This window comes from Sciurus carolinensis (genome assembly GCF_902686445.1).
Source record: "Sciurus carolinensis chromosome 14 unlocalized genomic scaffold, mSciCar1.2 SUPER_6_x, whole genome shotgun sequence".
Taxonomy (NCBI): domain Eukaryota; kingdom Metazoa; phylum Chordata; class Mammalia; order Rodentia; family Sciuridae; genus Sciurus; species Sciurus carolinensis.
The window spans coordinates 1,625,029-1,650,810 of record NW_025920104.1 but is presented as its reverse complement, the minus strand read 5'-3'; the positions used below and the strand labels follow the sequence as shown (position 1 = coordinate 1,650,810).

Here is a 25,782-nt window from a genome sequence, read left to right as displayed (position 1 = left end):
CTGATGATATACCCCCATGAGCATACTCGTGAGAATGATCTAACCTATGAGTTCCTGAGAGTTGACTCATATCAAAGATCACCTCATCTTAAGAAATGCAGGTGACCATTGAAGCACTGCTAACTTTGAACACAGCTCCATGCTGAAAGTCCAACTTGCTTATCCAACTGGTACTTGTTCAACTGTGCTGATTGAGTTGATGAAAAGATGAGAAAAAGTTGAGACCAGGGAGGGTTGTCATATTCAAAAGAGTTTTTTTTTTTCTTTAAAGAGATGGGTTTTTGCTGGACTTGGTTATGCATGCCTGTAATCCCAGTGGCTTGGGAGGCTGAGGAAGGAGGATGTCTAGTTTAAAGCCTGTCTCAATTATGCCAAGGTGCCAAGGAGACCCTGTCTCTAAATATAATAGAAAATAGGGCTGGTAATTTGACTTAGTGGTTGAGTGCCCCTGAGTTCAATCCGTGGTACTCTTTCATCTTTCCCCCCAAAATGGAGAGATGGTGTCTTTCTGTTGCCCAGTCTGTCCCTAAACTCCAAGGTTCAAATGATGCTCTATCTCAGCCTCCCATGTAGTTGGGACTTACAGGTGCATGTCACTGCACCTGGCTATGTAGATTGTTGTGTTGCTGGCAATAAGGGTGCTAGAGATCAAATCCAGAGCCATATGTGTGCTAGAGAGATGTTTGCTCTACCACTGGTCTATGTTCACAAACAGGACATTTTTTATATCAAAGATGTTTTATTACACATCAATCAATAAACTGACAGTGTCACAGGTTTGTAGAATGCACAATATTCTTTGTTCTGCTTTGTTCATAAACACATGGTAAAAGCACCTGCTAACTAAAGCAGAGGAGCAAATCACCTATGAGCCTTCCACTTCTCAGAACATGAATGTAGTGGGGCTCACACCCCACACCTTATTTTAAATTTACTTTTCTGTAGTGCTGGTGATGGAACCCAGCACCTCAGGCATATGGGCAAGTGCCTACCCCAAACCACAGTCCCAGCCCACACCCTGCATGTACCCACACAAGTTTTATGAATTCCTCGAGAGCTGATGATTTTAGCTTGCAGGATTTTCCCTAATAAGAGGATGAGATATAAAGACAGTTCCCAACAATGCAATTCCAGCCACTGAGATAGGAGCCTCACTAAAATGATGCAAACTTCATTTTTGTGAAAACAACACACATGTGAAACCCAGAGCCCACATCAGGTTCACACATGGGCTGACACCTAGGTACTGAGCTAACAGTACTATTACACCACTTTATCACAGGGAAGCTAGACTCAGGTGGACGGGCCCAGATCTGCATGGTCCAATGTACAGATGGGGTCTCACTGGCTTACTTCAGCTGCATGAGAGGTCCCACGGCTGCCTCAGATGTGTTCTCTCCAGCAATTTCCTGACCTGCTTCCCAATGCTGGCCTGGGACAGCCTGGCAGGCAACAGCCCTTGAGGGCCACCTCCACACTCACACAATGCCTGTTCTGGGCTCCTGCAGTCACACATTAGTGGCTCTTCATTTTCTGTGAAACCACCTTGTGGGGGGTAAGGGAAGCCCTTGTCAAGCCATGCATCAGCAAACACCCTGAGACATCCACTGAGATGTGCACAATCATACTTGCCACATGATCCCACAGGTGATGTCAACTTGAGATTGGTCTTGCTTAAGATCAGGCTACTACTCCCAAGTCACCTCTGCATTCACTGTAAAAGCTGAACAAATTGCAGAGGGACTGGAAAGAGCTGCAGGCACAAAACTCCAGTGGCCTGGCTGAGAGGATTCTATCCTCTCACATCTACCACCTGCCAGCTTCTCCACTAAGAGTTTAACATCACCTAAAAACTTAAAACTTACACATCTGGATTTCAAGACAATGTTGCAATCAAACTGTCAATTGTTAACATTGTTAATATATTAGGTGCTTTCACTTGGACAGTTTTTTCTTTTAGAAATTTGAAAAATGTTTCACTACACCACATGAGTGCCCCAGACAGGCAGCCTGAGGGCACCCCTGCAGGATGGAACTCAGGAGGGCAGAAGGGACCCTGCACTTTCCAGGTGGAGTGGAGACCACTGGGTCCTTCAGGGAATGTTTCTCTATTTGTAATGCTGCACTCAGAGCAAAATAAAAGGTGCATTTAACACAGTCTTGTTCACACAGTCCAACTTCATGCTTCTCCTCACATTAGCAAAAGTGTGATCAGTGAAGTAGCCCCACTGTTGGCTCAGAAGGCCTAACCTCATGGGACCCAGCTGTTAAGCTGAGATATATGCCCAGCTCCTGGTATCAGAAGGCCCAGGCTCAGGGGACTGGTCACTACATGAGATATGCCCAGCTGGTGATTTCAGAGGACCCAGACTAAGGAGATGGGCCTATTACATGATATGCCCATCTGGTGGTTTCAGAAGGCCCAGGCCCAGGGGACTGGTCAGTATATGAGATATGCGCCATCTTTTCTAGACCTGCTTCAAAGGCCTCAGGCAGAGTAGATGTGGGGCCAGCACTCTGTGCAATCCTCCAGGATGGGGACACAGTCCATCCCTGCAGGATTTCAGCAGCACTCAGGCTCCACTCACTAGTTGCAAGCAGCACTCCTCCTCCAGTGACAAGCAAAAGTGTCACCAAACTGTCCCAAGTCCCTTGGGGATAAACCTGCCCTCAGTTAAGAGCTATCTTGTAGAGCACAAGATGCAGGGCAATGGCCAGGTGATTGGCCTGTGTGCAGGACAGCACTATCGCTGGGGTTCCATGCCAAGTGGACACTCTACAACTGACCATAGAGTCCTGGAAGGATGCACAGGGCCCTCCTGTGGCTTAGCCTGAGAGACCAGGCCTGCTAACCAGCCTGGCAGACCAGGCTCAACAAACACATGAGGGTACAATCCATGTTGGTTTGAGTAACAACTTTAGTGTGTGCTCCAGAGCTGGAGCCCCAGAAAGGAACACAGTTTCCCACCACGCCAACTGAGGATGCCTGGGCATCACTGCACAGAAGCCACCGTGGCCAGGAAGACCAACAGAGCCCAGCACTGCCACAAGCCTACTCTTCCTTTCTCCTCTTCTTCTCTTTTCTTTTTTCTTGTAAGTTCTTCAGGTCAGTCATCACATTCAAAGTCTTGTGTACCCACAAAATCACAATGAGCAGCAGCAGAGCTGAGAACATGACAGAAATGAACATTCCCCTGGAGTCAAAATACTGGTATTTTGAAAACAACCAAGGCACAGGAAATGGCCAATCTGTAGTCTGCACCTCTGGGATGAGAAGCAGGTGAGGAGCAGGCACAGCACATGGAAGACGGCCAGCCCCAACAGCCATAGTTCACTCCAGTCTGTCTGCTGTAAGGACACATGGTTAGTAATGCAGGGCAGGCTGAAGTCTGGATGCTGCTTTCTCAGGGGGCCAGAGAACATAGCCAGCTGTGATCACTGCAGGGATGCTGACGGTGAAAGAGCTGACTGAGAAGCCCGATGTCATAGCGCCCGCAAGGCCCACCCTCACCACCACCGCCAAGCCATTCCAGGACAACATTTTAATGAAGTACTATTCTTCAGTTTTTAATGAAAATAGTTATGATTCAGTGTCCTGAAGTAATGAAATATTTGTATAGTTTTGTGAAGATGTTTCATCTTAAATTTTTCATAACAACCATTTTTACTTATATTAGGCCATGCCTTCCATGTGATTTTTATATATCAGTAGATGTCCCACATAGTTGAGAAATTTTTCCTGCTATCCCACACTCTACTGAAAGAAAATGCCCCAGCCACTTAAAAAAAAAAAAAGAAAAAGAAAGAGGCTGGGGCTGTAGCTCAGTGGTAGAGCCTTTGTCTCACACGTTTGAGGCACTAGATTCAATCCTCATTACCATATAAAAATAAACAAATAAAGATTAAAAATAAAAAGAAAAGAAAATGACCCATTCTTAGGTCATGCTTTATACAAGGATGGTTGTATGCTTTGCTCCCTACTGTAGTATCTAACTTTTTATTGGTGGTCATAATTGATTTGATCAGGTTAAAGCCTTGTTAAAGTGTCAGCCATTTTGTAGTCCTGCCAATGATCTAGGTGATTTGATGATGCCAAAATGGGAGGCTGGTTATCATATCTCAGAAAATTGATGTAAGGATCCAAGAGAGTCAGTCACTAATTACTAGGAAGAGGGGAGTAGAAGCTAAGAAAGACTCAGGTATTAAATGTCGGTGTCACAAGGTGGAGGAATTGAGATAGATGTGATGGGATACTTCCTACTGCTGAGGGCTGATGAGGCAATTCAGTTTTTAGGGTTGTTCTAGATCTTAGAACTCTCCAGCCTCTGATGCCTAACTGTAGCTTTCCTGGGTGGTGCTGGAGAGTCATGTGCTGAGATTTCACTTGCATTTTTATCTCTGTCTTCTGTGTTTCTCTCCATCCCTTTCCTGAACAAGGGCCTGTTCCTTGTGACTAATAAGGTCCATCTTCCTCTTGGACCTTCTAATTTCTGTATCTACTACTACTAACTCATATCTCACACATGCTTCACTTTTATCACCAGTCATTTGCTGAGTATTTTCACTGAAATGACTTACTCTCATCTCTCCTTTAACATATTCTAAAGAGAGCTAATTATCTTTGTTTTTGTTATTGTTTTGGTGCTGGGGTTCTAACCCAGAACATTGTGTGTGCTAATGAGCAATATCCCAAAGTCCAGAACTAATGATTTTTACCTAAAATTTATACACATTTCCTATTTTAGTTGTATTTGTTCTTGTTCTTGTTTTTTTTGAACTGGGCATTGAACTCAGGGGCACTGTATTTTATTTAGAAACAGGGACTTACTGAGTTTTTATGGCCTAAGTTGCTGAGGCTGGTTTTGAACTTCCAATCCTCCTGCCTTACCTCCCAAGCCACTAGGATTGCAGGCATGTACCACTGTTCCTGGACCCTATTTTAGATGTTAATATCATGATCCTCCTTTTATTCAAATTAAATTTTTAATATTATATTTCACTCTCCATTTTCTTTGACCCTTTTTTCAAGAAATGTTTTAAGAGGTTGAATAAAATTTGTCTATAAAATACCTAGTGCTGACATTATTCTTTTTTTAGGAACCTCATAATATCTTGTTTAGTGGTTGGCACATAGTGATTGTTTCTTTAGAGTATTTGAATTGAATTATAATGAGAATGAAGAAATATGCTAGAAAACAAACCAAGCTGAAACTGATTTTTGGACTTCATTATTTTCCTAGTTCTTATTTTGATAAAAAAGTCTTGATCAGACAACAGTTGGATTCTTTTGATGAGTTTATTCAGATGTGTCTTCAAGGAATTGTGGAAGATGCTCCACCTATCGACCTACAAGCTAAAGCTCAACATGCTAGTGGAGAAGTTGAAGAACTGGTAAGATGGTTATTCTAATAAGTTAATTGGATAGAAGATAGTTTGAAATTTCAGCCCTGCTTGCACTTGGATTAAAGGGTAAAAGTCAGTAAGAGTTTTTAGCAGTGTACTTACAGCATCTTTAGTCAACTTCTGATTTATTGTTACTAGAGATGTGTTTTTGTAAGTAAGTCAAAACCCTAATCCTTATGTAGATGGGGATATTTAATATTTGGGAAGAAGGAACTCAAAGATGAACAACTAGGAGAAGCAAGCCAAAAATAATTACTTTAGATAATTTTACTTTTTGTCTCTTTTCCCCCCTTCCAGTTCTGGGGATTGAACCCGGGACCTTGTATATGCTAGGAAGGCACTCTCCCTCTGAGCTATGTTCCAACCCCTTTTTATTTTATATTGAGACATTCTTTCTCATTGATAAGGCTGTCCTCAAACCTGAAAACCATCCTGACTTAGACTTCCAAGTAGCTAGGATTACAGGCAGTGCCATCATGCCTGGATAAGAAAAAGTGTTAGGAGGACTTTTTCTCCTGATTTTTGTTTATTACATGGGATGCATTATCATAACAATATGAGACTGAAAAAAAGAAAACCACAAGCTGAATGTGGGGGTGCCTGTCTGTAATCCTAGCTACTTCTGAGGCTGAGGCTGGAGGATCTCCAGTTTTAGCCCAGCCTGTGTAACAAGGGGAGACCATACTCAAAGTACAAATAAAAGACAAAAAGGAAAATCATCAAAACTTATTAGCCCTTTTTATTTTTTCAGTTCTTTAAAGTCTTATTCACATATATGCATTTTTTAACTTTGTTAAAATTATAAGTTAAAATTGTAACATTGTTAAATGTAGAATTTTAGTTTTATATAATGTTTGTAAAGTCCAAAATAATGCATTGACTGTCCCCAGTTTTAGAGATGTAGAGAGGCAACTGTGGGATAATGTTGGACTTTCATTAACAGGGAAAACTGTAAAGCAAAATGAGGTAGAGTTAGATAGTGGGAAAAGTGGTTATTTCTTGCCATTTCAGTCTTATTTCTCCATAGCTTATATTAAGAGGGCTGGTTTGTTTTCATTCTAATTGGACATCCTACACAGAATTTTGCTCTTAACAGCAAAAGTAATTGAATTTTCAGGGGCTGTGATGGAAAAAGGAACATAAGATTTCTTTTTCTCATTTTTTTCTTCATGGTTTATGCATAAGTAGAGAGATAATAGTACAACAGCATACTCAAAGTTCCAGTAGAAGTGATCTGTAAAGCTTACTTATCAGAGCTTAATAGAAAAGAAGAGCAGAGGAGAAAAAGGCTTAGGCATTTCCACAAGAAAGTATTTGATGTATTTGGTTTGAGAATGGGATGGGAACCACTGCAATCAACCTCTAAATTTTAGTTTATCTTCTCTCCACATCCACCCCATAATACTAGGTATTTAACCCAGGGCCTCACCTGTGGTGAGGCAAGTCCTCTACCACTGAGTTTTATTCCCAGCCCTCTTTATTTCATATTGAGATAGGGCTTTAATGAGTTGCCCAGGCAGTCTTTGTCTCAGTCACTCAAGTTGCTGGGATCATAGGTGTGTGCCACTGCACCCAGCTCAGTTTCTGCTTTTGGTCTTACTGGATGATAAGATGGAGTCAGATTGTCAGAGATTTTGTGAGGAATTGTTTAAATATTATCAGAGAATATGCATAAAGCATTATTTAAGAAAGATCACTTTGAAAATGGTATTTACTTGAAAGGAAAAGAGGCTGGAAGTAGTTGAAAATCTTAGAATAGTCTAAGATAGTTTCCTAAACTAAAGAGACAATGGAAATAAGGAATGGAGGGTTCCTTCCCCTTGGTTCAATACTCCTACCAATTCTCTTTTCCCTTTATCTATTCCAGCTTGGGAGCCTTGGATATCAATAATTTTCCCTTAGGAAAGGGTCTGCTTAGTTCCATCTTCTATGAAATTTGATGTAGAGAGAAATCCTGTATCTGTTTCTCTCTGAAGAGTTATATTCATGGATCTTGTTTAGTTAGGCAGCAGATGTTTAATTGAGAACTTTTATTTGTTTGTATTTTGCTGTGGGCTGAGCTATAGTCAGCCAGGATTGGAAGTGCTTAGTACTTTACACAGAATGAGAATGATTAGGATTTCTATTTTGGTGTGTTTGTGTGTGTGTGTGTGTGTTTGGTACTGGGAATTTAACCCAAGGGTGCTTTTCCACTGAGCTGTATCCCAAGCCTTTTAAATTTTTTTGTACAATTTTGAGACAGGATATCACTAAGTTGCTTAGAAGTTTGCTAAGTTGCTGAGGCTGTCCTTGAACATGCCATCCTCTTGTCTCAGCCTCCTGAGTCACTGGAGCTATAGGCTTGTATCAATGTGTCTGCCCTTTTATTTTTTATTTTTATTTTTTGGTTGTTTAATGGAAGAGTTAGGTTTATTTTTCCTAATATTCTATTGATTAGATTTGAGAACTTCTAAATGTCAATTTATTTTTGTTCTCTGGTCATTTTGTACTTTTGACCTTAACCAGAGAGAGGGGTATGAAATTGTACAGATTATTAATAAAATTTGTTTTGACTGATATAAACCTGTAGGCAGTTTTTATGTACCTATGGAATATTAAGTCATTTTATTTCTGCCTTAAAAAAGCAATTAGGTGTAAAACTATACATATATGTAGTGTGTATATTGACTTTGAAGAGTCCTCATATCAATAATGGATTAATTTTGCCAGTTTGAAGAACTAATTTTACTTAAAATATTAATGTCATTTATTAAGTCAGAATCAATAAAGTGTTTATGGGAAAATTTATTTGCCATTTTCCTGTTTCTTGTTTAATTTTAGCCAATGTATTTGTTGAAATTTGAGCAAATTTACCTCTCCAAATCTACCCATTGGAAAAGAGATGGTGCTCCTTCACCAATGATGCCAAATGAGACCAGATTAAGAAATCTCATGTATAAATATATATTTTTTATCATCAGCTGTTACTGAAATAGAATTCAGAAAATATGTGTTAACCAGGTGAGGATTTATGTTTTAGCAAATACCCTACTATTGCTCAACTGTGACCTACTTCTATTTTCAAAGGTATTCTGCTCCACTTTATGTTTACATAACAAAAACAGTCATTAAAGAAGGTGAAGAACAACTTCAGACTCAGATCAGAAAACTTTTATAGAAAAAATTCCAATTATGTTGCATTAAACTTACTGCCTGTTGAATGACTTAACAGATCATGATCTTTGTGAGTTAAATGAATGTCCCTTGGATCCTGGTGGCTATTTTTTTATTAATGGATCTGAAAAGGTATAGTAACATTATTTTAAAACATTACAAAATGACAGTCAAAATTTAAATTATTAAATTTGAAATGAAAAAGTAGACTTTCATACAGGCTAGCCATACAGTGGATATAAATTATTTATGGTGTGACAGCTAAACTTAAGCTTTATTTAGATGAATATAATATAAACTAGCATTTCATCATTTATTAGAGTTATATATTTTTACAAAGCATTTAATGCAAAATGGAGTTTTCAAAGTTCAAGAATTGCTGTTTCTCTGTGAACCTTTATAATCAAGTTAAATTAAGGTACACATTTCACTCTTTGTACTTCAATGACCTTTTGGTTTCATGGCTATAACTTTCTTATTGCACATATAGGTTCTGATTGCCCAAGAGAAAATGGCAACAAAAACAGTATGTGTCTGCCAAAAAGGATTCTAAATATGCCTCCACAGGAGAGTGTAGGTCATGTTTGGAGAATTCTTCCTGACCTACCAGTACTATATGGGTTAGCATGCTGGCAAGAAGAGGACAGATATGGTCTGAGTTATGATATGTTTTTTTTTCATTCCTTTGTGTCTTGTTTTGCATTCTTAGTCAAAAAAAGGTTCTCTGGAGCATGTAATTGGTATTATGTGTTAGGTTTTATTATTATTACCATGTAACATATTACTCCAACAGCAACATTTATCATCTTGTAGTTTCTGTGGGTCAGGACTCTGGGTGCAGCTTAACTGGGTCCTCTGACTGAATGTCTCTCATAAGGTGATAGTCAAGGTGTTTGCCTAGGCTGCAGTCATTCCAAGCATATTCACATGGTTGTTGACAGGATTCAGTTTCTTACTGGTCATTGGACAGTTTCAGATCTTTACTGGCTGTTGGTTGGAAGCCTCTCTGTTTCTTGCCATGTGTTCTTCTCCATTCAGCTGACACAGAGAGCAAGCACAAAGAGCCATAGAGCCAGGCACAGTGACACAAATGTATACTTCCAGAAACCTGGGAGGCTGAGGCAGGATGATCTTAAATGTGAGGTCAGCCTGAGAAACTTAGCGAGACCTTGTCTCAAAAATAATAAAGGGGGGAGGTTGGTGCTAAGGATGTGGTAGAATGCCCACAAAGGCCCACATAATCCCTGGTACGGGGAGTAGGGTCTGCCAGAAAAGCAAGAGAGTATAAGCAAGATGGAACCACTCTTTTATAGCTTACTCAGGGATTCTATCATAAGCTTTTATTTTTCTTTGTGGTACTTGGGAATGGACCCAGGAGTGCTCTACTACTAACTGCATCCCCAGTCCTTTGGAAGAAATTGGAAAAGAGAAACTTGCATGTAAGAGACTGTTTGTTAGTTTTGAAGCGGTCTTCAAACAGGAAGGTACTTCACTATTTTAGTCAGCTTTTTCCTGCTGTGACTAAAGGACTGACCAGCACAATTGTAGGGGAGGAAAAGGTTGGGAGCTTACATTTCAGAGATCTTAGTCTGAAGAATTCTGGCTCCATTCCTTGGGTCTTGATGTGAGGCAGAACTTTACGGCAGAAGAGTGGGGCCCAGGGAAACAGCCTACATGGTGATCAGAAAGCAGAGAGAGAGACTCCACTCACCAGATACCCAAGGCCATGCCCCCAATTTCTGCCTCCTCCTAGTCATACCCTGCCATTTCAGTTACCACTCAGTTAATCCCTATCTGGATTAATTTACTGATTAGGTTAAGGATATAACCCAATCATTTTTCTCCAAACCTTGCATTGTCTCACATGTGAAATTTTGGGGGACATCACATCTAAACCATAGTACTCACAGATTGACTCTGATTTAATATTTAGTTTTTATTCTGTACTTAGCTTTTTCTATATTTGTCTATTCATGTCCTTGCTCTTTTACTACTCATCTATTTTTTTCTTCCCAAGACCCCCCAACCCCAGTGGGGAGGTGATAGAAAGTATCAATTGTATTTGTATTCTTTGCCAGCCAAAAGTCATTTCAGGTGTGGTATTTGTTTAATTCTTAGAGGATCTTGACAGGCAGGTGGATGAGAATGGAAGTTCTATATGGTTTAAATGACCAGGTTGTCTATAAAATTAGTTAACTTACTTAAGAAGTTTTGAAAAGCAGTTGTAGGAGGTTCTTCAGAGTATGGGGAGACATGATTTTATGAAATATATGAACTTAAATGGTTTGCTTGCTGTCTCCCATTTTTGGGGGGATTTAAATTTTTTTTGTTTGGTGTATTAGGGATTGAACTTAGAGGTACTTTACCACTGAACTATACCCCTCTCCCTTTATATTTTTTATTTTGAGACAGGAGTTTTGCTAAGTTGTGGAGACTGGTTTGGACTTTGCCTAGGCTGACCTCAAACTTATAAACATCCTGCCTCATTCATCTGAGTAGCTGGAATTTAAATGGTTTTCTTGGTGCTTTTATATTTCTCTGAGCTCTTGTATATTTGTGTTCTAATGCGTATTTTATTTTTCTAGGGTGCAAAAAAAAAAGTGCTATTGGTCAGCACATATATCAAACAAGAAGTTCCCATCATTATTGTGTTCAGAGCATTAGGTTTTGTGTCTGATAGAGATATCCTAGAACATATTACTTATGATTTTGAAGATCCAGAGATGATGAAAATGTTAATATGAAAACAATATATTCATAGTGTCTGAAAAGAAATTTAGAGGTACTAATTGTTGCTAACCTTAAAACATAGAAGAGCTGGGTGTGGTGGTGCATGCCTGTAATCCCAGCAGCTCCAGAGGCTGCGGCAAGAGAATGGAAAGTTCAAAACCAGCCTCAGCAACTCAGTGAGACCCCAAGCAACTCAGCAAGATCCTGTCTTTAAACAAAGTATAAAAAATGACTGGGGGTGTGGTTCAGTGTTTAAGTGCTCCTGGGTTCAATTCCTGGTCCCAAAACAAACAAATCCTAAAACAGCAGAAATCTGAGAAGAGCAATTTAACTGTCACAAATTTCATTTGTAGTGAAAGTCTTCCCTGTCTAGGCCTCTCTGCTGACAGTTCCATACAAAATAGACATGAAAAGTAGAGACAGCCAAAATTTCAATGGTAGCCTCATGAAGAAAGCAGTAAGAAAAATTATAAAAGTACACTTAGTCTAGTGTAATTTAGTAAAAAGGGAAAATGAGTAGTTGATGCCTATAATTCTTTTTATTTTGAGGAAAAGAATAATCTTTTTGTTTTGTAGGAATTTCAAGTTTAGAGAACAGTTGCTAGAGTAGTGCTGAGAACTCTGTGTTCTTCACTCAGATTTAGTTGTTAACTTGGCTATATTTGCTTTATTATTCTATCTATACATACACATGACTTTTTTTCTGGATCATTTGAGAGTAAGTTAACAGGTATTATGCCTCTTTACTCCTAATACTTTAGTTTGTTTCCTAAGATCCAAGATACTCACATACATAATCATGGTATACTTACTAAAATCAAGTAATTTAATGTAGATGTAATAGTATGAATATGCAGATCTTACTCATGTATTTGCTAGTTGTATTTGCTAGTTCTTCCCATCCCTTGTGTAGGGGATTGAATTCAGGGGCATTATACTCTTGAGCCACAGTCTCATTTGTGTGTGTGTGTGAGTGAATGAGTGAGTGTGCCCAGTGCTGGGGATCAAGCTCAGGGCCTTAAGCATGGTAGGCAAGCATTCTACTGCTAAACCACATCCCCAACTCCCATATCTTTTTGTATAGTTTGAGACAACCTAGCAAAGTTGTCTAGGCTGACCTGGAACTTGGAATATTCCTGCCTCAGCCTCCTGAGTGCCCCACCACACCCAGCTCCAACAATATCTTTAATAGTACTTTTTTTCTTAGTTCTGAATCCAATTCAGAATCATTCATTGCATTTTTTTGTTTATTTGTTTATTTGTTTTGGTACCAGGGATTTAACCCAGGAGTGTTTTACCACTAATCTACATCCCCAGCCCTTTGAGGTGGTTCTAAGGTTTTTATAATTCCTTGATTTTCTAAAAACACTTACATATTTGATTAGGTTTATAGGAATATTTGGTGTGTTATTAAGTTAAATGAGAGCTGACTCATTTTGAGGTAAAAATATGAATTTGAAAATTCTATATAAATTATTTGACAGGTAAAACCTTCTCTTGATGAAGATTTTATCATAAAAGAACAGAATATTGCATTAAATTTCATTGATTCAAGAGGGGCAAAGCCTGGCATTACTAAAGAGAAAAGAATTAAATATGCAAAAGAAGTCTTACAAAAAGAAATGCTTCCTCATGTTGGTGTTAGTGATTTTTTGAGACCAAAAAAATGTATTTCAAGCTGGGGAAAGAGCTCAGTCAGTAAGTCAGTAGAGTGCTTGCTTTGCAAGCACAAAGCCCTGGGTTTGATCCCCAGCAAGGCAAAAAAAAAAAAAAAAAAAAAAGCATATTTCTTGGGATATTTTAAATTTTATTGTTTTAATTTCTCTACTAAGATATAGCTGAGATAGAGTGTTTTTCTTAAAGCTAAATGTAAATAATGATGTTTTCTGATAAATATTATTGGGGGAGATAACAAAAACAAAATTTTTTTCACTTCTTTTTTCTTTCTTTTTTTTTAAGATATATGGTTCATAGGTTACTTCTAGCCACTTTGGGTGCAAGAAAACTAGAAGACAGAGATCACTATGGAAACAAAAGATTGGATCTTGCTGGGCCACTACTTGAGTTCTTTTTTAGAGGGTAAGATGTTACAGAAGGAAATTGTTGAAATAAGGAGATTGATTATAGATTGTTTCATTACACGTGGAGTTGCTAAACCATCTTGGTACCATATTATGTACCTCTGAATCTTGCTGTGTTCTCTTTGCTACTTGTTCAGATTTAGTTTGTGTTCATATCTGGGAATGATGTTGGTAAGCACAGTGTACTTCTTGTTTATGTTTGTTTATTTATATTTTTTAATGCTAGGATTGGACCCTGGGGCATTTTACCACTGAACTATATTCCCAGTTCTTTGTGTTTATCTTGCTAGCTGCTGAGGTTGGCCTTGAACTTGTGATCCTGTTCCTTCAGCCTCCAAGGAGCAGGGATTATAGGCATGTGACACTGTGCCCAGCAGTGCATATTTTCTTTATTTCTCTGGTAACCTTGAGGAATGTGTGAGAAAATAATACATTGCCTTGATTTTCTTTCTTCTTCTTCTTTTTTTTTTCTTTGCAGTGCTGAGGATTGAACCTGGGGCCTTGTGCATGCAAGGCATGCACTGTAGCACTGAGCTATATTCCCAGCCATGCATTCATTTTCTAAGTGCTGATGCTAAAATTTTTATTAGTCTTTTTTTTATCTTCTCTTAAAGTATACACACATGAGCTAGAGGAAAATGCATGAAAAAGTTAGCAGTGATCATTTCTTTGAGCATTGGGATTTTACATATTTTTCTTTTTCCTTTTGGTACTGGAAATTTAAGACAGGGGACAATTACCACTGAGCTATATCCCCAACCCTTTTAATTCTTTGAGACAGAGTCTCACTAAGTTGCCCAGAGCCTTGCTAAATTGGCTAAGGCTGGCCTCAAACTTGTGATCCTCCTGTCTTAGCCTCCAAATTTGTTGAGATTATAGGTATGCACCACCACACCTGGATTTTCATTTTTCCCCTACAGTCATTTATTTATTCATTATTATTATTATTTGTTTTTAATAAGTTTATTTTTATATATTTTAAAACTGCAACTTTCATAAATTTAAAGAAAAATATTTTTATGATACTGAAATGAAAATCTCTTTGGTATAAAAATCACACAATATGTATGATCTTGAACTAAAAAAATTAATGAAAATCTATGACCTAATATGCTGAACAAAATTATTCTTTGCCCATTCATATGTCCCCTTGCATTGTCCCCACTCTGGAGCTTGGGAATATACTTCTGGACACATCCTCATATCTACAAAGTATTAAGATGCCACATCAAATATGTTTAAAAATTATAATATAATCAAAGTTGGCTTAATAGTTGACACATGACACAAACCACCAAAAAGCAATATAAGATACAGGACACATAAAATAGAACACTGTCACTGAGATCAATAATATGTCATTTAAATTTGATACACTGGAAACAAAGCAATTTCTTTAGAATTATTATGTAAATAACTTGCAACTTAGTACTGAGTCAAAAATTTGATAAGTTTTTTTTTTTTTTTTTTTTTTTGCGGCACTGGGGATTGAACCCAGGGCCTTGTGCATGCAAGGCAAGCACTCTACCAACTGAGCTATCTCCCCAACCCCTGATAAGGTATTTTAAAGCAAGCAGTCAAACATACAAAAATGTAAAATACAAGAAATATTAACAATGAGAGCAATTAACCATAGAAATAAACAGGGCAAAAACATGCATTCTCTCTTGACATGCTTTCATTTTCTGACATGCTTTTTTAAAAAAGCATCTTCATAGGTTAAAAAATTGTATTTTCAAAAACTACTAACAAAGTTCAAATCCCCATTAAAAAAGAGAATGTTTACCTTCAAGTCAATGAAGTTCAGATTCATACATTTTTAGAGAAACAATTACAGTCTTCATGCTAAAATTATGAAGGAAAAAAGCTTTTAATTATGTTTGTCAAGTCTTTTATTCAACAAGGATTTAGCAAGTGTTGTGTGACACTGTTTCAGGTGCTAAGGATATAAAAGCAAGACTCAATCATAGGTTTTGGGGAATTTACCCTAATGGAGTTGGATCTAGCATGGCAACCTTAGTTAACTCCTTTGGACCATAAAATGAAGCTCAACTTCAAAGTCTACCATTCTTGCATCTTGATCTGTATAGTATGCTACTTGTAGCACTATTAACATTAATTATCTACTGATGGAATTAACTTCCATAAAGAATTCTACAGAAATTTAGAGGTCAGAAAGTATTTAAGAATAAATGAATACTGGTCTGCATCAAAAATATCAGTATTCTTCTTTCATAAAATCCAGAAAAAATTCATTCTGAGTATACAGAACTGCTGGAGAGATCATCCTATTTTGCAATACATGTGCAAAAAATTTATGTTAAGAAGGATGTTACACTGTCCAAATCAGGCCAAATCAGTTGTTAGGTTTTAAAGAATCATAGCCTTCTTTCAAGAGGTCCTGCCAAGTTTTTAAGGAAATGTGCATTTTCTGTACATTTGAGGGCAAGCTCTTTCACTTGAGCTGATCCTGCAGATGTGGCTTCAAGAAGTTTGGTTAGAGAAAATGCTGTATCTTCAATCTGCAGCTCCACTTCCCCCAGTGGGTCCACAGTCCGGTCACTGCTTCTGCTTAAAATTGGCCAGCCCAAACTCACTGGGACACTGGGGGAGTATGCTGATGAGACATCTGAAGAAGGAGAGGAGGGACGTGGTGGGGGAAGTGAAGAAACATGAAACTCCTCACGGTCAACCATGGGGAAGGGCTGGTACTGTAGAGCCGGAACTAAACAGCAGAACTGACACACTTTCCCCCACATTAAAAAAAATATTTTTAGTTGTGGATGAATAAAATAACTTATTTATTTTCTTATGTGATTCTGAGCATACAACCCATTGCCTCACATGAGCTAGGCAAGCACTCCACCACTGAGCCACAACTCCAGCCCTCCCTATATTTTTTGTTGGTGCATTACAGTTGTACATAATGATATTTGTTGTTACATATTCCTTTATGAACACAATATAACAATGTAATTTGGCCTTAAATTTTATTCTTGATGTTTCTATATTTCCCCTATTTTCTATAGGGAACTTTCAGAAAAAAATATTTTTAACAGCAAAACACAGTAGGCATTACAAAAATATTATTAACATTAGTATTTTGCACAGGTTTTGTCAGTTTGTTATAAATTAGTATTTTTCAGCCTTTTTTGTTATTGTCCTACTGAGACCCTTTTGACACATTTTCTTAATTTCCACATAGGTGTATATACTATATATGTGTGGTTTTTCTGTTTTGTTTTGGTTTGGTTTTGTGCCCTGCTACAACCATTTTCACCCACTTGTAGGCAATATTGTCCTTGTTAAGAATGAATTTTGATCCAAGATGGCAGACTAGAGGGTGACTGCATCTCCTGTTGCTCCAGAACCCAGGATTCAAGAAGGGGAAGAATTGAGAGACTTGGACTGAAAACAGAGCCATGGGGTGAGTCTCTCCCACTGGCTGAAGCTCGGCCTGGGCATCAGGCTCAGAGAGGGGCAGGTTCTCAGAGCAGGGCAGGGCAGCTAGAGTCTTCCCCAAGCAGTCCTGCTCCCTCCAGCGGCAGGCTCTTTCCACAGCCAGCTTCTCAGAGCAGGCTGCCCAGTGAGGGCTTTTCTGCACAGAGCCAGCTCCAAGCCCCAGACCCAGAGGCGGGCCCTGGCCCACAGGCAGCTTCTGGGACCAGGCCAGGGAAGCCACAGACTTCCCCAAGAAGCACTGCTCCCTCTGGTGGCAGGCTTCTTCCACAGACAGTTTCTTGGAGCAGGCCACCCAGTGAGAGTTTTTCCGCACAGAACCAGCCCCCAGCCCTGGAACCAGTAGCAGACTAGGGGCAGCTTTTCTTTGAAAGCACTCAATTATCAAGTTCCTCTAAGACTTAAGGATACTGAAGGCTGGGAGGTGATTTACTGGAAATCAACAGGGACACTATAAGCCAAAGAGGAAATCTGCAATATCTCAGAATCCCACTGATATCTGACCAATATGAGAAAAAAGGGAAGAAATTGTCCCAATCAAACCTAGATACTATATCAATAAAACCCAATGACAGCACAGCAAAGGAAATGTCAGAAAGGGAGTTCAGAATGTATATAATTAAAATAATCAGGGAAGCAAATGAGGAGATGAAGAGCAAATGCAGGCATTGAAGGAGGAGATGAAAGAGCAACTGCAGGCATTAAATGATCGCACCAATCAACAGTTAAAAGAGCAAATATGGAAGCAAGAGATCATTTCAATAAAGAGTTAGAGATACTGAAAAAAACAAACAGAAATCCTTGAAATGAAGGAAACAATAAACCAAGTTAAAAACTCCATAGAAACCATAACCAATAGGATAGAACACCTGGAAGACAGAAACTCAGACATTGAAGACAAAATATTTAATCTTGAAACAAAGTTGACAAAACAAAGAAGATGGTAAGAAATCATGAACAGAATCTACAAGAATTATGGGATATCATGAAAAGGCCAAATTTAAGACTTATTGGAATTGAGGAAGATTTAGAGAAACAAACCAAAGGAATGAACAATCCATTCAATGAAATAATATCAGAAAATTTCCCAAGTCTGAAGAATGAAATGGAAAACCAAGTACAAGAGGCTTATAAGACTCCAAATATACAAAATTACAAGAGACCCACAACAAGGCACATTATTATGAAAATACCTAACATAAAAAATAAACACAGAATTTTAAAGGTCATGAGAGAAAAGAATCAAATTACATTCAGGGGGAAACCAATAAGAATATCAGCAGATTTTTCAATCCAGACCCTAAAAGCTAGAAGGGTCTGGAACAACATTTACCAAGCCCTGAAAGAAAATGGATGTGAACCAAGAATCTTATATGCAGCAAAAATTACTTTCAGATTTGACGATGAAATAAAATCCTTCCATGATAAACAAAAGTTAAAAGAATTTACAAAAAGAAAGTTGGAATTACAGAACATTCTCAGCAAAATATTCCATGAGGAATAGTTGAAAAACAATGATGCAAATCAGCAATGGGAGGAACTAGCCTAAAGGAATACCCAAATAAAGGAGAACCAAATCATCTCAAAAAACAAAGATGAGTCAAATGACTGGGAATACAAATCATATCACAATAATAACCCTGAATGTTAATGGCCTGAACTCATCAATCAAAAGACATAGACTGGCAGATTGGATTAAAAAGAAAAATCCAACAATATGCTGCCTGCAAGAGACTCATCTCATAGAAAGAGATACCTATAGACTAAAGGTGAAAGGGTAGGAAAAAACATACCATGCACATGGACACAGCAAAAAAGCTGGAGTATCCATCCTTATTTCAGATAATGTGGACTTCAAGAAAAAACTAGTCAGAAGGGATAAAGAAGGACATTACATACTGCTTAAGGGAAGCATAAATCAGCAAGACATAACAATCATAAATATCTTTGCCCCGAACATTGGCTCATCCATGTACATCAAACAAATCCTTCTCAATTCCAGAAATCAAAGAGACCACAAAACAATAATACTAGGCAATTTTAGCACACCTTTCTTACCACTGGATAGATCTTGCAAACAAAACTTGAATAAAGAAACCATAGATCTCAATAACACAATCAACAATTTAGACTTAATGGACATATGTAGAATATATCATCCAACAAAGAACGAATACACTTTATTCTCAGCAGCACATGGATCCTTATCCAAAATAGACCATATTTTATGCCACAAAGCTACTGTTAGCAAATACAAGAAGATAGGGATACTACCTTGCAATCTATCAGATCATAATAGATTGAAATTAGAAATAAATGACAGAATAAAAAACAGAAACTTCTCCAATACCTGGAGATTAAATAATACACTATTATATGATGAATGGATAGCAGAAGACATCAGGAGAAAATAAAAAAATTCTTAGAAGTAAACAAGAACAAAGACACATCATATCAAAATCTCTGGGACACTATAAAATCAGTACTTAGAGGAAGATTTATATCATGGGGGGCATTCAACAAAAGAAGTAAAAATCAACAAATAAACGACTTAACACTGCAGCTCAAAGCCCTAGAAAAAGAAGAGCAGACCAACACCAAAAGTAGTAGAAGACAGGAAATAGTTAAAATCAGAGTTGAAACCAATGAAATTGAAACAAAAGAAACAACCGGAAAAATTATCAAAATAAATAGTTGGTTCTTTGAAAAAATGAACAAAATTGATAATTGCTTAGCCACACTAACAAAGAGAAAGAGGGAGAAAACCCAAATTACTAAAATTCGGAATGAACAAGGAAATATCACAACAGACATGAGTGAAATACAAAACATAATTAGAAGCTATTTTGAAAATCCATATTCCAACAAAACAGAAAACCTCGAAGACATCAACAAGTTTCTAGAGACATAGGAATTACCCAAATTGAATGAGGAGGACATACATAACTTAAATAAATCAATTTCAAGCAATGAAATAGAAGAAGTCATCAAGAGCCTACCAACAAAGAAAAGTCCGGGACCAGGTGGTTCTCAGCCGAGTTCTACAAAACCTTTAAATAGAGCTCATTCCAATACTCCTCAAAGTATTCCATGAAATAGAAGAGAAGGGAACCCTCCAAAACTCATTATATGAAGCCAATATCACCCTGATACCTAAACCAGACAGAGACACATCGAGGAAAGAAAATTTCAGACCAATATCCTTAATGAACATTGACACAAAAATTCTCAACAAAATTTTAGCAAATCACATACAAAAATATATTATAAAGATAGTGCACCACGATCAAGTGGGTTTTATCCCAGGGATGCAAGGTTGGTTCAACATCCAGAAATCAATAAATGTCATTCACCATATCAACAGACTTAAAGTTAATAATCACATGATTATTTCAATAGATGCAGAAAAAGCATTTGATAAAATACAGCATCCCTTCATACTCAAAACACTAGAAAAAATAGGGATAGTGGGAACATTCCTTAACATTGTAAAGGCCATCTACGCTAAGCCCATGGTCAATATCATTCTAAATGGTGAAAAACTGAAAGTATTCCCCCTAATAACTGGAACAAGGCAGGGATGCCCTCATTCACCACTTCTATTCAACATTGTCCTTGAAATCTAGTCAGAGCAATTAGACAGACCAAAGAAATTAAAGGGATATGAATAGGAAAAGAAGAATTCAAACTATCACTGTTCACTGATGACATGATTATATATTTAGAGGAATCGGGAAATTCCACCAGAAAACTTTTAGTACTCATACATGAATTCAGTAAAGTAGCAGGTTACAAGATCAATGCTCATAAATCCAATGCATTTTTATACATAAGTGATGAATCTTCAGAAAGAGAAGTTAGAAAAACTAACCCATTCACAATAGCCTCAAAAAAAATAAAATACTTGGGTATCAGTCTCACAAATGAGGTGAAAGACCTCTACAATGAGAACTATGGAACACTAATGAAAGAAATTTAACAAAACTTTAGAAGATGGAAAGATCTCCCATGTTCTTGGATAGGCAGAATTAATATTGTCAAAATGGCCATACTACCAAAAGTGCTATACAGATTCAATACAATTCCAATTAAAATCCCAATGACGTATCTTACAGAAATAGAACAAGCAATTATGAAATTCATCTGGAAGAATAAGAAACCCAGAATAGCTAAAGCAATCCTTAGCAGAAAGAGCGAAGTAGGGGGTATCACAATACCAGATCTTCAACTATACTACAAAGCAATTGTAACAAAAATGGCATGGTATTGGAATCAAAATAGACAGGTAGAACAATGGTACAGAATAGAGGACATGGACACAAACCCAAAGAAATACAATTTTCTCATACTAGACAAAGGGGCCAAAAATATGCAATGGAGAAAAGATAGCCTCTTCAACAAATGGTGCAGGAAAAACTGGAAAATCATATGCAACAAAATGAAATTATACCCCTATCTCTCACCCTGCACAAAACTCAACTCAAAATGGATCAAGGACCTCAGGAATCAGACCAGAGACCCTGCATATTATAGAAGAAAAAGTAGGTCCAAATCTTCAACATGTTGGCTTAGGATCAGACTTCCTTAACAGGACTCTCATAGCACAAGAAATAAAAGAAAGAAACAACAACTGGGATAGATTCAAACTAAAAAGCTTTCTCTCAGCAAAGGAAACTATCAGTAATGTGAAGAGAGAGCCTACAGAGTGGGCAAAAATCTTTGCCACTCATACTACAGATAGAGCGCTAATTTCCAGAATGTATAAAGAACTCAAAAAACTCTACACCAAGAATACAAATAATCCAAACAACAAATGGGCTAAGGAAATAAACAGACACTTCACAGAAGAAGATGTACAAGCAATCAACAGGTATATGAAAAAATGTTCAACATCTCTAGTAATAATAGAATTGTAAATCAAAACTACCCTAAGATTCCATCTCACCCCAATTAGAATGACTATTATCAAGAACACAAGCAACAATAGGTGTTTGTAGGATGTGGGGAAAAAAGTACACTCATACATTGTTGGTGGGGTTGCAAATTAGTGCAGCCACTCTGGAAAGCAGTATGGAGATTCCTCAGAAACCTTGGAATGGAACCACCATTTGACCCAGCTATCCCACTCCTTGGCCTATACCCAAAGGACTTAAAATCAGCATACTACAGAGATACAGCCACATCAATGTTCATTGCTGCTCAATTCACCCTAGTCAGATGGTGGAACCAACTTAGATGTCCTTCAATTGATGAATGAATAAAGAACCTGTGGTGTACATATACAATGGAATATTACTCAGCCATAAAGAATGATAAAATTATGGCATTTGCAGGCAAACAGATGAAATTGGAGAATATCTTGCTAAGTGAGATAAGCCAATCTCAAAAAGCCAAAGAATGATTGATCTCACTGATAAGTGGATGATGACATTAATGGGGGGTGGGAGGGGTTAGAGGTAGGGTTAGGATTTGGTTTAGGGTTTGGGTTAGGGGGGGCAAGAATGGAGGAAGGAAGGACTGTATAGAGGGAGAGGAGTGGTGGGAGGGGTGGGGGAAAGGGAAAAATGGCAGAATGAATCAAACAACATTGCCCTGTGTAAATTTATGATTACACGAATGGTATGCCTTACTCCATGTACAGAGAAACAAAATGTATCCCATTTGTTTACAATAAAAAGAATGAATTTTGTAGATATTAACATGTTTAAAGCAATACCATTTTGTCAATATGTTTAAGCATTTGCTGAAAGAAGTGGGAATCTATGCATGGAAGTTTATTGATCAAGGAAAGGACTTTAACATGGAATTGGCAATCAAAACAAGAATAATATCTGATGGCTTAAAATAGTCTTCAGCTACTGGAAACTGGGGTGGCCAAAAGAAAGCTCATCAAGCCAGAGCTGGAGTATCTCAGGTAAGGGTGTCAACTATGACTATAGGATTCATAGGATAAAGGTTATAGGACTAGTAATTTCTTTAATTTATTTACTCTATGTCATTTTGATTTTTATTTTGTTCTCAATATGAAATCACTAGAGGATTTAAATTATGAAACTGATATTTTTTCTTTAGCTATTAGCATAACAAAGAGGAACCAAGTTTTTGACTTACAGTTTAGAAACTCAAGATAGTTAAAAAGAGTAGCTACATGGGAGGTGAGACAGTATGTGGTAGTAAAGCTTTGTGTATTTAAAAAATTCCAAAAAAGAATAATATTAAAATTACTTATTAGAAACTGATCCAAAGAATAAATAAGTATCCCCTTCATTTGTTGGAAAATGCGTGCTACTTCAGAGTTTTTAATGTAGTAAATGCAGTCACTATTCTCAACTGGAATATTAAGAAAAGTTTTTAAAAGGCTCATTAGGCATTTTTTAAATACATTTTTATATTTGCTTTACTTTTTTCATTTTTGTTAATTGTAGATTGAATCCAGGGTGTCGAACTATATTCAAGTCCTTTTGTATTTTTTATTTTAATATAGGACCTTCCTATGTTGCATAGGCTGGTCTTGAAATTGGGGTCTCCCGCCTCAGCCTCTCAAGTCCCTGGGATTACAGGCATGTGCCACTACATCCAGTGTCCTTTTTTATTTTAATTTGATACAGTGTCTTGCTAAATTGCCAAGACTGGAATCAAACTTGAGAACCTCTTGTCTCAGCCTCCCAAGTTGCCACAATTACAGGACTGCACCATCATGTCATATATATTTTCTTTTCCTGTGAGATTTTTAAAGCTATAATGTACTTATCTATCTTTATGGGCTTATGGGGTATATACTCCCTTTTGGGGTATATTGGCTTTACCTGATTGATTTGGCATTCAGACAGCAAATTCATATTCCTAAATTCTAGATGCTCTATGAAATTCTAGGATATTGCACATAGCAAAGTTAAATTTCTAGTTCCTTTTAATTCATTAAAAATTTCAGTGGTATAGTTGATGTTTTTGATGCTGGGTTCACAACTTGAATAAGTCTCTGTACCAACCCTCAAGGAGTTCATCAGCATCTAGCAGAGTAACATTCATTTATATGAAGCTCCTGTACCCTGAGGTTTGATATGATAAATGATGCCATACTGCAAAGTCAGTTCAGTGAATTATTATTGGATCTTGTGATATGTCAGGTGCTCTCCTACATTGTAGAGCTGGAAAGATGAATAAAACAAGATCCCTAATCTTTGGTAGTTTACTACCTACACTTGTAGATGGATGTGAGCAGGTAATTACAACATGGTACAGAATCATACTAAGAGAACCCCCACACCTGCTCTGTTGGAATGCTGGAGAAAGGTTTTAACACAGCTTTAGAGGGTGAAAAAAAGTCTTTAGGTGGTAACATCTGAGCTGAATCTTGAAGCATAGCTGGGAAATAGCACAAGGTGGAGAGGAGGGTAGAAACAGCAGCTCACAGAAAAACTGCAGAAAATTTCTTAACATCTGGAATACATTTTTTTTAATGAGATGGATTTTTAAAAGATACCTGGTTTAAAAAACAAAACAAAAAAAAGTACAACTGTATAAAAAGATATGCAATCCCCAGCATCACAAATAAAACCTGGATTTTTCTGGCTCCTTCTCTATTAATTCCATTATGGTATTGTAATATTTAAAAAAATATTTAAATACACAAAGAATATTTGATCTCATGAAGATACCTGGTTAGAAAGGGGAGGGATATTTTGATTTCTTCAGGTAATTGCATTTATTTTTTGATGTGACACCAACACTACAAATTGTAGTAACTTAAATGATAGTCATGACACAGAATCTAAACTCCATTGATTTGTTGTGTGCTTCGAATGCATCTTTTAAAAATATAGTTTTTTTCTCAAATGCATAGTTTCAAAGCATCATAATTGGTCATTTGGAAAATAATGATTCACTGAGGTATACAGAATTTCACATGTTGACACATTTCATTACACATATGTGTGTGCATCAAAAAATTGTATTTGTTAATATCACCACTGATGTCATTTATAAAAGCTTTTATGGAGAAGTATCAAGCCCTTGGTTGTGGGTGGTTTTCTAAAATTCTGATTTTTTTTTTCACTTCAGTCAAAAATTTTTAAATTTATTTGGTTGTAGATGTATACAATACCTTTATTTTGTTTATTTTTTTTATGTGGTGCTAAGGATTGAACACAGTGACTCACACATGCCAGTCAAGCACTTTACCACTGAGCCACTACACCAGCCCTGTTAGGTCGATTTTTAATGATTTTAATGATTTTTAATGATTTTCAGCAGATACTTAAAATTGTTATTCTTTTTTTCATGCAGGAGATTTTATTAATGGACAGGCAGAGTGTCTGCCCACAGGGTGAAAGAGAGAGAGAGAAATGAGTGAGAGAAATAAGAGAGAGAGTGAGAGTGAGAGTAAGAGTAAGAGTGAGTGAGAGAGTGAGAGAGAGTGAGGAGAGAAAGTGAGTGAGAGTGAGGAGGAGAGAGCTAAAATTGTTATTCATGGAGTAAAAAGTTTACGTTTTTAATTTTCTTTGATTTCTTTGCTAGACATCTAAGTTTGAATTAACATTGTTGTGAATATTATTGATAACATGGTTGGGATCAGCTGATATTCAGGTAGAAAAGATGTTCTGTTCTTATGAGAAAAGTGACTTGTTCAGAATTGTCCAAGTGCTTTTCTGCAGGACAGTCATCTTCATCATATAGTTGGTACGTTTTTTGAGGACTTTCTTTTTGTTTGGAAAATTGAAAAGATGGGTATTCCCCGATCAGGTTTTGATAATCATTTTTACTGTTTTATTAAAGACATTCTTGTGCTGGAAATGTAGTTCAATTGGTAGAGTGCTTGCCTAGCATGCATGATGCCCTTGTTTGAATCCTCAGCACCCCCGCCACACACATACACACACAAAGACATTCTTAAGTAAAACTTACCTTTACTTGAATACAAATAGAACTGCTGGTAAAGTTTGATTCCACTGCCTTG

At 37.4% G+C, this 25,782-nt stretch overlaps 1 protein-coding gene and 2 pseudogenes across 1 annotated transcript; 1 reads left to right on the top strand and 2 right to left on the bottom strand.

Moving 5' to 3' along the window:
* Positions 1-3,052: 3,052 nt before the first annotated feature.
* On the bottom strand, positions 3,053-3,487 carry LOC124973100 (transmembrane protein 18-like; annotated as a pseudogene).
* Positions 3,488-5,175: 1,688 nt separating this feature from the next.
* LOC124973146 (DNA-directed RNA polymerase II subunit RPB2-like) lies at positions 5,176-25,373 on the top strand (annotated as a pseudogene).
* On the bottom strand, positions 15,746-16,063 carry LOC124973110 (renal cancer differentiation gene 1 protein-like). The gene has a single exon (XM_047537266.1). The coding sequence runs from the start codon at positions 16,061-16,063 to the stop codon at positions 15,746-15,748; it is 318 nt and encodes a 105-aa protein (XP_047393222.1).
* Positions 25,374-25,782: the final 409 nt, after the last annotated feature.

Excerpts from the sequence above, each read along its gene's own strand:
- LOC124973110 (XM_047537266.1), bottom strand. The coding sequence starts at position 16,063 with ATGGTTGACCGTGAGGAGTTTCATGTTTCTTCACTTCCCCCACCACGT.